This window comes from Caretta caretta, chromosome 6, assembly GCF_965140235.1.
Source record: "Caretta caretta isolate rCarCar2 chromosome 6, rCarCar1.hap1, whole genome shotgun sequence".
Classification (NCBI taxonomy): Eukaryota; Metazoa; Chordata; order Testudines; family Cheloniidae; genus Caretta; species Caretta caretta.
Window position 1 is genome coordinate 118458503 of NC_134211.1, and position 15192 is coordinate 118473694.

A 15192-nucleotide genomic window follows, 5' to 3' on the forward strand; every position below is an offset into this window, starting at 1 on the left:
CATCAACTGTATGCAGCCATTGCTTGTGCTACAGTTCGAAAATGAGTGAAAACACGATGTGGCATTTTATAACTTACGCAAAGCATCTTTATACAATTGCTAAATTTTATTTTAAAATTAAATTCCTAGAAATATTTTGAGGCTATTGACAATGTTTTTTCATTGCCTGCCAAGCCATTGCATTAAAAACGATTCCTTTGATAGCCTACTTGTCATATATCTTGAGCCATCTGCCTTCTTTGAATTGCATCTTCCCCTAAACTTTCAAAGGCCTTGTATGAGATTTAGCCCATTGAATTTTATGGCTAAATCTCCTGCATCTTTGAAAATGAAAGGATAGTCCATAACAAGAATTCAGAGCTGAGACATCAAAGAGACTTTTCTTTTTAATGCAAGTATTAAAAAGCCTGCATTTACCTTTTTAGGGCAAAGTTGCTTAATAATAATTTGTTCCATGGCCAATTTTCATACTGGAGTGAATACAAGCTCTCTGTACTTTAATCTTTGGAAACCAGTGGCTGCTAGTTTAATGCATGGTCTAAAATTAATATACTAAAACTGTCTAATCATATCCACCCAAGCTGGTCATGCTGTCAAAATAATTGGCAGAGGAACTCATGCAGGAGCTTCTCCGTATGGACGCTTTGTTTTAAAAATCAACCTTTAGCTGTATATTCAACAACAGCCTAAATGCTAGATCTGCTTTTGCAAAAACCAAAATTATTGCCTGGATACTTTCTAATGAACTGATATTCATTCTACAGCCATCATGGTCTTGAAGGAGTGAAAGCGAAATATCAATTCCTTCTAAAAGAATGACAGAATTCAAGGAACCTGGCCAATTGCGCTGATTCAGCATCTGCTGACTATGGCAGCTAAATCATTATGTTTGCCATTCTAGCTCCAGGAAGACAGCAGAGATGAATGGTTATTCTGAATTGTGAAAACCAGTATGATTATTTTACACTGCACAGCAGAATTGCAAATTACCATTGAATTTTCAGCCCAGGCAAGAGATCTGCATGCACATGCTTTTACAATGATAAGGATAATGTAAAAGGACCTATGGGGTGAACTGCTGGGGCCAATAACATCAATGGCAAAATTGCCATTGACTTCCATGGGGCCAGGACTTCACCCCTGACATTTTACTCACCCGTCCAAAAACGTTACCGCTGGTGAATGACCAATCAGAAATTGGCTGTACAAGGGGAGATTTTTTCCTGCTGGGCTCCCTTCAGGATGGTGTTACGTGCAATTAGAGATACTCCTACTCCCTACTTTCTAGCAGAGATTTTTGTGAAATGTAAATCAGAAAACATGTCACAATGGCCTGTTCCTTGGATTCACTCCCAATATGGATCCTTGGGGGTACATCAATAAAAGTCTTAAAAGTTGGGTTTTCCACATTCATCTTGCAATCAATGATGTAACCATTGATGTAACAGGAGTCCGGTTAGCAGGGTGATGCAACAGTAAGATTTAATGTTTATGGGTGATTTGGCAGCTCTAACTCCTGAGGAGGGATTCAAGAATGGCATCCCATGAGGCCCATGGATGTTCAGAGGAGCAACACTACCAATAAAAGTGAGAGGGATGATACCAGCCATCTGGTGAAGGAGGCATATCACAAATCACCTTCATGGCACAGGTATCCCCAGGAGGCTACTCTACAATTATCTCCAGTGGGACTAACTGCCAAAGGGGCTTACCCATGGAGAATTTGCCTGCTGAAGCACTCCTTCCAGTGCTGAAAGTAAGGTTTTTCTAATGATCATTTTTATTCATTTGTTGCCCACCACGTGCTTATTGCTTGTTAAAGAGAGAATCTCCGTTTTTACCAGTGCTCAGATGCTGCTGTGGTGGGTGTGGCCTGATCCAAAGACCACGGAGGTCAAAGAAAGGATACCATTTGACTTCCATAGGCTTTGGATTGGACTGTAACGTCTTGTCTACATACACAACTTGTACCACTTTAACTAGCCCAGCATAATTAAAGTAGTGCAGCCCCCAAGTATGGATGCAGTTACAGTGGTATACAAGTGCTTACAGCAGTATAAAATTTATTCCTGTATAGGAACAGAAATAAACTATACCAATATACGCACGGACTTTATACTGGTAGAACTGCATCCATACTCGGGCTTGCATGCATTCAACTCTATGAGTAAGAAAAATAAATATAATAAAATAAATCACCCCCCTAACCAACAGAGTTTTGCAGGTATATTGTCAGTGTGTAGACCAGACGTGAGAACATGGACAGTCTTCCCAGACCACCCTTTTTCAGATTAATCTTGTGACCTGTGATACAAAATAGCTTTGCAAACTGTTTAAAACCCACCTCCTCTTCCCACAAATTGGTATCTGCCCAGGAGGTAGTCAAATCCTCAGGAAAAAATGGTTCTAATCCTGACATGCAGGCTGAAGCTTAGCATTGGCTAAAGAAGGCAGCATTGGAAACGGACATATGATATGTCCGCTTTCCAGAAGTGAAGGTAAAGCACATCTGAATCTCCTACTGGAGTGACTGGTGTCTAGAAGCTGCTTTCAGCATTGTACCAACTTGACTATGGCTCACGTGCTTAAGGCTACAATTGATAAGGCATCCCTTCTGAATAAAACCAAACTAGGTCACCTCTCTCCTTGAATCTTAGCAAAGGTTTATCCTTCTAATGGGGAGAGTGTTGTCCTTTTATGTCGTTGCTTATTATTTGACAATTCTGCTTTCAAACAGCTTGCCAGCTTTGCAGCTCCCGTCACAACAACACTATGAATAATTTAAGAGCTACCATTTTCCATCAAAGTTTTAATGAGCCAGGGAACTCGCAAAAGGGGCTCCGTATAACATAATTAAATAAAATCTAAGTAAATGGCAAGGTTTCACACACAATATTTTAGTTGAAAACAGCTGGTATGCAGAGAAAGAAAGGAGCATCGAGAGTGCATGATGCAAAAAGGCATTTCACAGAATGCAAATGCTAAAACTTTTCATATCACACACATACTAAAACGCTGAGTTACAAGTGGCTTCACTCCGATTTGGAAGAACAGGTAGGGGTGACACTTTTTTGATAGTCTGCACAGTAAAATATTTGACATGGAAGCCCAAAACAGGTTCAAAGAGCCATTTGTCCTTAGGATAGAAATAAATACTCCAGAAACAGGTAGCGCCACATACATCATCTTGCTCAAGGAGCCCAGTGGTTGCTGGTTCTTTCCTATGTTTCCAAAGAGGGGGCAGTGCTGGATCCCTCAAAGCTGAGTCTTGCAGAGGTCGGTATTGTAAAATGTCTGTTTGGCTCAGAGCTGCAAAACTCTGCTCATTTCATGCTCACACCAACTCCCCAAACTCATTGCAAATTGCAACTAGTCAGATCTGTGCTGAACCACATAGCTCAGCATTAATAGTCTGCATTGACTATTTATGATACTGTACCATGTTTATTCCAGCCCTATAAATATTTGATATCAGAGTTGCACAAATCCTAGAGGTTTTGTTGTTTTTTTTTTTAATTTCACATTAAGGTAACTTTGTTGTTGGTGCTGTTGCATAATATAAGGCTGTTTCAGTGTATTCCTTGAGAATGAAACTCCTGGTAAATCAATTTTCACTTCTTCCATCAGATGCTATCACCACCTTGCACAACCTTCCATGTGGCTATGGCTGTAATTCTGGATCAGTGTATGAAAAGTTTCTAAATTCTTCTTGGTTAATCATTGCGATAATCCCTTCTTCAATGGGGGTTAGAGCTGGTTCTTCTTTTATAAAATCAGGATCAAAATTACTAACATCTTCGCTGCATTTCTGCCAAACAAAAAAAAGACAAAAAGAGGAGAGGTCAAAAACTTGCACCATCACTTTTCTATTCTCTTTGTTTGTAACTTTTTCTGGTCTTGAATGAGATGCGTGACTGCCTCCATGGAGTGCTCAGCTATTCTGTAACTCACTTTGGGCTGCACCCTGTAAGATGCTGCATGGCCCTGCTTAGCCCTTTAAAGCCTGTCCTTTGTAAGCCTCCGTAGGCCTTTTGCTGGCAAACCCCTCGCTGACTTAGTTGACATCAGCTGGAGTTTTGCCTGCACTGCTGCTGAATGGCAGACCCCATGGAGCAGTAATCCCTTACTTTGTTTAAGTGTCAGATTGCACAGGCCCAGCCATTCACAGTAATTATACACACTGTTTCCAATTAGCTGAATCTACACAGTCTTTGCTTATCTGTGCAGTGTCTGAAATGGCCTAGTTGGGGGATCTTCTCCTTTGTTCAAAAGCCATTATACTTGTACAATAATGAATTAGTAATGCCACAGGAGGAACAAACACCCTGTCTCCAGGTGCCAGATTCCTACCCACCCAGTACAAAGTATGATTGTTTTCAATAGAGACCCCAAAGTTGGCTTATGGTACATTTTGACACAACACTGATTTTGCCTGCCCCCCGGAACAGCAAGGAGAAGTTTTATCATCACAAGAGTTTATTTTTCCAGATCCACTCTAGCAAGGGAATTCACTGGACCTGGTGGAATGATCACTTTACACTGTGCAAGAACATGTGTACCTTTAGAATGGGATTTTCAAACATACTCAGCATTGGCTCAACTCTGCTCCCAGCTGTGTCTCAAAAGGGCATTTTACCACTGATTTCCGGGGGGCTGAGAAGGGCAGGGCTGAGAGCCTTGGAAAATCCCACCCTTATGGTTTCCTTGACAAGTCTCACAAACCTTGCACAACCCAAAAGATTTGCAAGCTCAGCAGACACACAGGTCTCTGGATGGCAATAGAAAGCTTGGTTCTGAAGTCCGAACTCCTCATTAGCCAAAGCAAAGGCCAAGTACCAGGGACGGCTGGGCCACGGTCCCAACATTAAGACTGGGGAAGACCCTGGTCCCAGGAAGATTTGGATTCAGATGAAAGAAAAGGCAGAACATAAAGAGCCTGATCCTGAAAAGTACTGAGCACCTGCAAGGACCACTGGGCCTGATTCTGCATGCACTGAACTCACTGGGATTTGAACAGGAGGGGGCCCACTAACTGCAATGTGAGATAAAGGAGCTCAGCAGCCCTGAGGATCAGGCCCCAAAAGGGAATTTAAAAGGCAGTGGTGCCATAGGAAGCTAACGAGAGAGAATGAGCGTGAAAGCATCACGAGGAGCATCCGTGGGGCAGTATGGTATCATGGGACAGAGAGACCAGCACTCTGTGCTCCCCGTCATCGTAACTATTCAATGGCATTACAGTAGCACCCAGAGGCCCCAGCACGGATCACTGCACCACTGGGCTGGGCACTGTACAAATACTCAGTGAGAGACATCCCCTGCCCTGGACAGCTCACTGTCTCAATAGACAAGGCAGGGCTAAATTGGGAGAAGGGAAGGATTATTACCCCACATTTTGTACAAGGGAATTAAAGCACAGAGGGGAGTTAGGTGCCTAATCTACTTAGGCTCTTCTGAAAATGTGTCTTTAGATGCTTAGGTATCTTTCTGTCCCAGGCAGATTAAGTGACTTGACCAGCATCACACAGGGAGTCTGTGGCAGAACTGTGAATTGAGCCCACTTCTCCTAAGTCCCAGTCCAGTGCCTTAATCACAAAGCCGCCCTTCCACTGCATCCTTCTCCCCAGTAGTTATACAGGTAGGGAGATAATTCAGCAAAAGGAGGGAGCGAGCAAGAGACTCCATCACTCACAATTCTTGGCCTGAAGGGTGGTTCCATCTGGCGCTGGTTCAGCAGGTCCCAGTCCAACCCTTTAAAGTAGGGGTGCCTCAGGATAGTGTTCTCCCCACCCTGAGCCAGGCTGCCCAGGCGTGAGTTGGGGTTCTTGGTCATAAACTGCAGAGCAAAATAAATGAACCTGGTTAGTCCTTTACTCACACCCAGCAAGGAGACAGGGGAGACACCTATTACTAGCAATCACACAAACACCGGTCCTCAGCTTTCTTGTTGAGCCGACTTTGCTGGCCAGACTTTCCACCTTCGTTACACTGGAAGAACATGCAGGGATCCTGACTCCTCTTTTAGGGAGGAAACATGGGTATATTTATGTCCTTGGCCACTTCTATTCCATAAAAAAGAACAGGAGGACTTGTGGCACCTTAGAGACTAACAAATTTATCAGAGCATAAGCTTTCGTGGACTACAGCCCACTTCATCGGATGCATAGAATGGAACATACAGTAAGACATACGTCTCCACGCAGAAGAATAAATGGACACAAATCTGACATCAGGAATCATAACATTCAAAAACCAGTAGGAGAACACTTCAACCTCTGTGGCCACTCAGTAAAAGATTTAAGGGTGGCAATTTTGCAACAGAAAAGCTTCAAAAACAGACTCCAACGAGAAACTGCTGAGCTTGAATTAATATGCAAATGAGATACCATGAATAGAGACTGGGAGTGGCTGGGTCATTACACATATTGAATCTATTTCCTTAAGTTAAGTATCCTCACACCTTCTTGTCAACTGTCTAAATGGGCCAGCTCGATTATCACTATAGAAGTTTTTTTTTCCTGCTAATAGCAGCTCATCTCAACTAATTAGCCTCTCACAGTTTGTATGGTAAATTCTAACTTATCTGTGTGTGTATATATATATAATCTTACTAAATGTTCCATTCTATGCATCCGATGAAGTGAGCTGCAGCTCACGAAAGCTTATGTTCTAATAAATTTGTTAGTCTCGAAGGTGCCACAAGTACTCCTGTTCTTTTTGCGGATACAGACTAACACGGCTGCTACTCTGAAATCTTCTATTTCAGATACATCCTTGGTTATCATGATAATAAAAGAAAGTTAAAGTGCATCATCTGCAGCACTATAGACATTGCACATTGTTTTGCGGGTTTTCTTTTTCAAGAACAAAAGCTCTTTATAAGGTTGGTATTTGCCAGCTGCCTGGGCTTTGGATTAGAGTCAGTTTTTAACTGTGCCTTTTTCCGAAACCTCAGCCTGCTGAAGTGAAGCCAGAAACCTGCCACGTTCTTCTTGAAGTCTCTCAGAAATCAGAGACGGCTGAGGAGAATGAGGAAGGGTTTGAATGTCACAGATCATTAAGAAGGAAGCGGCAATCCAAAGAAAACTGAACATATGAATTCACAGAGGTGTGTGTGTGAAACCCATAGGAAGACTCTCCCACCTCTGCTACGAGAGGAAAGAAACCTCCGTATAGCAGCATCAAACTTCAGCTAGGGGTTCTGATCTGGAAGAAAGTAATAATAAAAGCTATGGCTCATCTAACTGGTTCAGTACTGGTGTGAGAGGGATATGGCTTGTATCTTTCAGATTCTGGAAATAATACTCAAGTGAGAATGCATTTTCAAGCAGTTTGGAAGTCTTTTCTCATACGAGGAATATTTTGTTTTGTTTTTAAACTTCAGGACCTAATTTTTTAAAAGACTGAAGAAACCAAATGAAAATTCCACCCCGCCACTACAAACATTTGATTCACTAGAGTAAGAGAAATCCAGTTCAATTTGATTGGAAAAAACCAGCCACTTCAATTTGCGGGGCCAGCTGAAATGGCAGCAGAAAGGAAAATCAGGATCGTTGGCTGCGTTGTCCAGATGAGTTTCTTGAGGAGGAAAGAGCATTAAATTCAGTAAATACTGCGCCAGTCACACCAGTCACTGTTGATGGAATTTTAAGTCTACTGCATCCTCGGCAATGAAAACATTAAAATGGGCAGGAGGAGCTTTGAGAAATCTTCTTGAATCTGACTGGAAGAACCTTTCAGAAGGCTGAAATTCCTCGAAGAGGAGTTATTAAAAGGCCCAGTCATTCCCTCCCCTGGACAGACCCATGAGAGGGGACAGAGAACACTGGAAATTCTGCAAGATTCACCTTGAGGAGTTTCCTCCAAATTTCCCCCCTGAATGGGAGGGGCTTTCTGACCTCATGCAAGTGTGCATGGGCGATTTTTCAAGCCTGGGAAGCCTATAGGACCCTCAGCTCCACAAACAGACCAACCACCACCCTGTTAGACTTCAGGCCACCAGCACAGGGAGCTAGCTCCTGTATGGAGCTCTCTGACCTCCCAACCTCCTTTCTTGGCAGCATGGCTTCCATATGCTGTCACTGGCTCTCCCATCCTATGTCCGTTTTCCACCAACCCTGTCTGAAGGTGCAGAAGGGAAGCTAATGCCGTTTACTGCAGCTGATAATCTGGATTCACAGGTGACTGCACCATGCAAAGCAACTGCTCTGTGGCTGTGCCTTAAGTGTGCCCCTTTTTTACCACAAAGTTCCAGCTATGTGGTATCTCCTGGGTGGGGACAAAATGCAGTGGAGGGGCTGTTTACTCCTATGAACCCCCCTCCTAGTCTACCTGCTTTTGTTCCTCTCTGCCAGCACAATCCAAGGGAAGTACACATCCCCAAAACACTCTGATTTGGGATTAGTGGATTCCCCTTGATCTATTTCTCTGTAAGATCTTCCATGACAGCTCAGATTCCAATCCATATACAAATCAGTGAGGGGCAAAGCAAAACCCTTTCAGAGTCTTTATATGAACTTCTTAGGTTTGCAAGTGTGGCTGGAAATCACATGATAACAGATTCGCTTGTGAGATTCCCTGTGCTTTTGCTTCCGGTCATGCTGGAGAGATGAGAACCTCTCTCCTACTGTTTCAGCAAACCCACTTCTGGACTCAGAGAGAAAGTAAAAATTACTCTTTCTTATTTCAGAGTAACAGCCGTGTTAGTCTGTATTCGCAAAAAGAAAAGGAGTACTTGTGGCACCTTAGAGACTAACCAATTTATTTGAGCATGAGCTCACGAAAGCTCATGCTCAAATAAATTGGTTAGTCTCTAAGGTGCCACAAGTACTCCTTTTCTTTCTTATTTGTATTACAGTGGTTCTTAGAGGCCCCTACCATGGTTGGATCCCATTGTGCTAGGCCCTGTACAAACACATAGTACAAGCCAGTATTTTCCCAAAAGAACTTAGATTAAATAGGCAAGACAAAGGAGGGGAAGGAGAAATGGAGGCACATCTAGATGAAGCAACTTATCCAAGGTCACACAGCAGCTGGAAATAGAGCCCAGGTCTCCTGACTCCCAGCCCAGTACCTATTCACTACGCTATGCTGCCTCTGCTTAGAATGAAAAATAACAAAAATTTTCAAATCTCAGCAAAGTCTCATAGAGGATAGGTCCATCAGTGGATATTAGTCGGGATGGGCAGGGATGGTGTGCCTAGCCTCTGTTTGCCAGAAGCTGGGAACAGGTGACTGGGGATGGATCACTTGATTATCTGTTCTGTTCATTCCCTCTGGGGCACTTGGCATTGATCGCTGTCGGAAGACAGGATTCTGGGCTAGATGGACCTTTGGTTTGATCTAGTATGGCCATTCTTATGTTCTAAAGGGTTGGTACATTTAGGTTCAAGCCATGCAACCAAAAAAATCTGAATGGTTCTGTCCATTCACAAAACCAATCCAGAGCCCTGGGAAGTAGGAGTGTGTTTACATTCTCAATGTCTTGTTTTATTCAGCATTATACCAAAACTGCATCAAGCAAAGGCATCCAGTGCAACAAATCAAGTCCACCCAATTGTTCTGGTTCGGTTAGCTGGCTCTGATTAGCACAGTAGACCTCCTGCACCTCCTCAGGAAATTATAGCTGACACAAGGTATCTCAACCCCAAATGTGTCTGGTTTTTGGTATCCAAAGGAGGGAGGAAGGGAATCAGCCTTTCCCATTTGCTCACTTATGGAACGCACTTCTGACTGCCTGCCCCCTGGGGCAGTTCTGGGAAGATGCATAATTACTGCCAAGCTCATAGCTGGGCTGCTGCGAAAATCCTTTTGAAGTGATCCCTGTTTCAGAAGGGAAATTATTTGAACCACTGGATCCCTGATCAAAGAGCCTCCTTCTCCCGTGCTTCATATTTTACGTATAAATTCAGTCCTGTTCTGCAGTTGGTCTGGTTTTGGAAGTGTGAGTGTTCAGTGTGCACAGGCATTGGGGCTCAAGTGATAAAGCAGAAGCCTGAACAATTATCTTTATGTCTCTCTAAAAAATGAAGGGCCTCTACCTCATTTACAGTAAGGCCCCTTTACACCACTTTGGCAGAGTAGTGGGGCCTTAATAGTGAGTGTAAATAAGTAAATGTTCCAAAGGCGCCTTTACATGACCAGAGTGATAGCAAAGGGCTTTATTAAATGAGAATCAGGCCCAAAAGATTCTGTTTTAAAACAGGCAGGATACAATTTGAAAGGACAGGCACATTTATTATCATCCCACATAACTGCATCCATCTCTGACTGACTTCTTTTACACGGTACTGAGGCATTTTGCATGCAAATGCCACTCAGTATGTGTGATTTATCATTCTGAAATTCTAGCCCTTAGATGCCATTATACAGTACCTGTAAACTGTTACTATAGTCATGACACCCCAGAACATCCTACTCTATTACATAGGCTGATGTGCTGGCCTCATGCCTCTGTGACCCAGGGGCTGTCACAAACACCCTGCTGTTTGCCATTTCTAGTCTTTCAGAACATGAAATCTTACCGTGCTTTCTGGAAATGGTGGGTCTGGATAGAGTCGACATGCTTTATGTGGGAAATGGTTGGGTTTAACATCATCGAGTAGGTATCTGGCAACTGAGTCCCAGGAAAAACAGAACGCGAACAGCGCCTCTTACTACTTGTGTCAATTTTAATACTTTGTCCCATAATGTAGTTACATATTGTATCATATGATGCACTTCAAATTAAAGGCTGAAATGTTCAAAGCCACCTAAGGGATTTGGATGCCCGATTCTCATTAAATTTAATAATCTAAAAGATATGCTCTAATTCAGCCCAAAGTAATGGGGTTCACGCAGGATTCACTGGCTGAAATTATAAGGCAGGAGGTCAGACAGATGATTATGATGGTCTCTCCTGGCCTTAAAAATCTATGAAACCCCCTAGGCAGCTTAGAACCTCAGTAAAAATGTTTGTATTATTTATTCTTTGTATTACGGTAGCATCTAGAGGCCTAATAGCAGGGACTCAGTATGCTACGTGCTATACATATACACAGTAAAAGACAGCCCCTAAATAGACAGGACAGACAAAAAGTGGATGAAAAAAAAAGGATTATCTCCATTTTACTGATGGGTAACTGAGGCATAAGTGGCTCAAGGTCACAGAGCAAGTCTGTGGCAGAGCAGGGAATTCAACCCAGCTCTCCGGAGTTGCAATCCAATGCCTTAACCACCAAGACCAACCTTCCTCTCCAAAGTGTTTATGTGACATTATGGGAGATTGAAGCCTGTGCCAATGGCTCAAAAAGTTTAGCCAACACCTTCCTCACTAGTCAGTGGCAGGACGGGTATTGCAGCATGCCATTCTAGGCCACCAGAGAGCTCTGAGGGCTTCTGGATACCAGATGAAACATGAATAGGGCAAGGGAAAACACATAAGGACATTTAAAAAATCCAGGGCCTGGCCTCTAGGATTGTACTGGGAAATGATAAACTCTGGAAGAGGAAAGTCTTGGCCCCACTTAGAATCCAGAGAGAACCAAGACTTATCCTAATATATATTCATAATCAGGCCCAGGTCTGAAAGACCTACAGGGCCTTCCAGGTCCAACTCTATTGTGTTTTGGCAGGTAATGGGAGATGATTCACAGGTGAAAGGTTTCTCTCGGAAAATGTCTTTTAGTACTTAATCAGAATCTGTATTTTGCACCAATATCTAGACAACTAATACGAGTATCTGCCTCTTTCCCCAGCTCTATCTACAAACTGCCCATCAAAGAGTTACATAGAAAGAATGAGACAGCCCTTAGCAAAAGCAAAACAGGTTAAAAATCATATAAGTCACTTGATCCTGCTTCCATTGAAATCAATGGCCTAGACTCCTCTGTCTACATGGGTTTGTAAAGCTGTAAACTCACAGTTATTTTGAGCCTGACCTCATCTGAACCTCTCAGAGGCACGTCAGCCAAAAACAGCACATTGAGCCAGAACACCTGACCTCCATGGGATTGTTGATACATATTTACTGAAAGAACATGTAATGAATCACTCCATACAGTTAAGAGTGGAAGATTAGTCTGCCAGCGAAGCTACAACAGAGATTGTAGGCATAAGGGAGCTCACCACTGGGAAAATATTTTTTCACCCACAAGAGTTAAATCTGTAGACAGGTGGACTATTCTGTACATTGCTTGCCCCAGAGCACTGCAACTGATTTATAAAGAACCATGGCTTTATAAACTTGTCTAGAGACTTGAGAATGTGCAGAAATATTTGTACAAACCAAGTTTCTAATAATAATTTCCTTGCTTTTTAGAGTTATATATAATGATCACACACACATGCTCAGCATTATTTTAACATATCTATTTTGTATTTATTTATAGCAGTGTTGATTAGTTTCACACACAATATTGTGTTGAGTAGGCTACTTCTTAGTGGGGGGAAATGTTAAAAAAAATAAAATAAAATAAAAAAATCCAAACACGAGGGGTGAGAGGAAAAGCACCTCAGGAATCTGGATGGGTGAGCAATGAAAATGACTTCTTTAGCCACAACAGTTGGATTCTACTAGCAATAATTATTACTACTTGTACTACAGTAGTACGTAGCTGTCACAACTCAGGTCATTAAGTTAGGCTGTTTACGTACACTTAGTAAGACACAACCGAAGCTCCGAGGAGCTTAGGATCTAAACAGGCGAAGGAGACGCAGAAGGTAAGTATTTAATGAAGTGTTATTATCCCCATTTTACAGATGGGGAACTGAAGCAGAGAGAAGTTAAGTGACCAGCCCAGAGAGACACAGAGAGTCTGTGGCAGAGCCGATGACAGATCTCCTGAGTCCCAACCCACCTCTCTTAACCACAAGACAAACCTCCCTCAAATGGACACTAAGCCAAACCATCCCAATCCAACTCTTGCCTTCAAGATGTTAAGCAAAAGCAATATTTCCTTTTACTTTTTCTTAGCGTTTCCCTCTTGTGGTTAGTGAACTATGATAAACGCAAAAAGGAAAAGCAAGAGTGCACTAGACAAATGGAACCAAAATGCAGCTCCCTTGGGAATGAGACAGAATGGGCTTTCCAGGATCTCAGGCTCATTAAGAAGAGTGGCCTGAAACAACAAAACAGAAATTAACTTTAAAGGAAACGGGGTTTCTCAAAGATCTATCTGATTTTAGACAAAGGGGAATTGTTATATAAATAGAGCAATTACTCTAATTAAGGCTTCCCTTCATGAATCTTGTGACTGAACACTGGACTTGCAGCAAACGTGGTTTGACTATTATGTAAGCAAACCAAACCAACAATATATGATTTCATTAGCCTTTAGCAGCCCCTAAACGAAGGGGAAGAAAGATGGCTCTACATTTGTTAATGACGTGAAGTCAGGAGGCACTCACACAGCATAAAGAAAAGGAGGACTTGTGGCACCTTAGAGACTAACAAATTTATTTGAGCATAAGCTTTCGTGAGCTACAGCTCACTTCATCAGATGCATCAGCTGTAGCTCATGAAAGCTTATGCTCAAATAAATTTGTTAGTCTCTAAGGTGCCACAAGTACTCCTTTTCTTTTTGCGAATACAAACACGGCTGCTACTCTGAAACCTGTCACATAGCATAGGAGCACTTCATTAGCAGCTCTTACAGGGCTCGGTCCTGAGCGTCTTTCTTGGACAAGACTCCCATTACATTCCACGAGAGTGCTACCTGAATCAGACCAGGAGTATAACTTCCAAAAGTGTCTAAATGGCTCAGAAGCCGTAATCCCATTTTCAAAAGTGATTCAGGTTCCACTGACTGTCACTGACAATTAGGCTCCTAAGTCCTGAAGTCATTTTTGAAAATAGGATTTAGACTTCCAAGTCAGTGAGGCACTTTTGAAAATGTCAACTCTCTTCTACATTGAGGATTTGCCCCGATTACAGCTATCAGCACTGCTGCTTGGCCCCTTGTGCAGTGTGGTAAATTGCTATAAGCTGTGATTCCTGCCAGGCAGTTTACCATAGGTTTAAGCAGGGGTGAGCTCCACTGATGCAAATAACAGCTTTGCCTGTCTGTGTTGGGGTTCTGGCTACTGATGGCAGGAATCAAGGTAAATTCTCCTATGTAGACAAGGCCTAAAGAATGCAGCATTAGGTCTAGGGAGTAGAAATATACTTGAAATGCATTTTTGAAAATGGGGGAAAATTTTTTGGTTATTTCACCTTTCCAGCTATGAAGTAAAAGGGATATGGGTAAGACTACATCACTCCTCTCTGCTCTGCCCGAAAGCCACATGGAGCATAAAACTTAACAGCTATCACAATGGCACTAGCAAAAGCTTTAGTGCTATAGCCCCCTGGTGCTAAGAATAAAACTGTCAGGGCTGCAGAGGTTAACTTCACTGATATTAAATTGAGATAAGTTTAGTCTCACTCCTGCTTGGTCTCTAGATGATCATGTGACCACTGGATGAGGGGCTGACAATTCCAACCGCGAAGTGAGCTGTAGCTCACGAAAGCTCATGCTCAAATAAATTGGTTAGTCTCTAAGGTGCCACAAGTACTCCTTTTCTTTTTATAGAGAACAAAGAAGATTACTCTGCTGTAAGGATTGTTGAGGAAGATGGATACTCAAAATAAACCAGGGTAGAAAGAGGAAGCAGTGTGAGTGATCAACACATCTGGGGCCACATTTTCTGCAGCTGTAAATGGGTAAAGCTTCATTGACATCAAAGGAATTTTGCCCATTCACACAGCAGAGAATCTGGTCCCAGAGGGTGGCTCTCTGCCCCCAGGTGAAGTTAGAATACTGATTGTTTAGTTTCAAACTAACTTCTTGTACTGGAATCTGCTTGCTTCCCCCCAACTTTTTCAGATGTTCCCATCAACACAAATACAAAATGAATAGACTTAGGCCAAAATTAGGCCTGGGTGCCTAAAATAAAAATATTAATCGCAATTAATCACGCAATTAAAAAACTTAAGCACGATTAATCGCACTGTTAAACAATAGAATACTATTTATACAATATTTTTGAATGTTTTCCACATTTTCAAATATATTGATTTCAATTACAACACAGAATACAAAGTGTACAGTGCTTATTTTAATTAACACATTTTTTTTTAACAAGTGTCATCAGCATGGAAGCATGTCCTCTGGAATGGTGGCTGAAGTATGAAGGAGCATACAAATGTTCAGCATATTTGGCACATAAATACCTTGC

The 15192-nt window shown here is 42.3% G+C and overlaps 1 protein-coding gene across 1 annotated transcript in view; it reads right to left on the bottom strand.

Moving 5' to 3' along the window:
* Nucleotides 1-373: 373 nt before the first annotated feature.
* PRKCH (protein kinase C eta) overlaps nt 374-15192 on the bottom strand; it is a 177106-nt gene continuing 162287 nt past the window's right edge. The window contains exons 13-14 of the mRNA XM_048855735.2: nt 5690-5833; nt 374-3808 (exon numbers count right to left, since the gene is read on the bottom strand). Of these exons, the coding sequence (XP_048711692.1) occupies nt 3662-3808; nt 5690-5833 (291 nt within the window). The 3' untranslated portion in view covers nt 374-3661. The remainder of the gene's footprint in view (nt 3809-5689; nt 5834-15192) is intronic.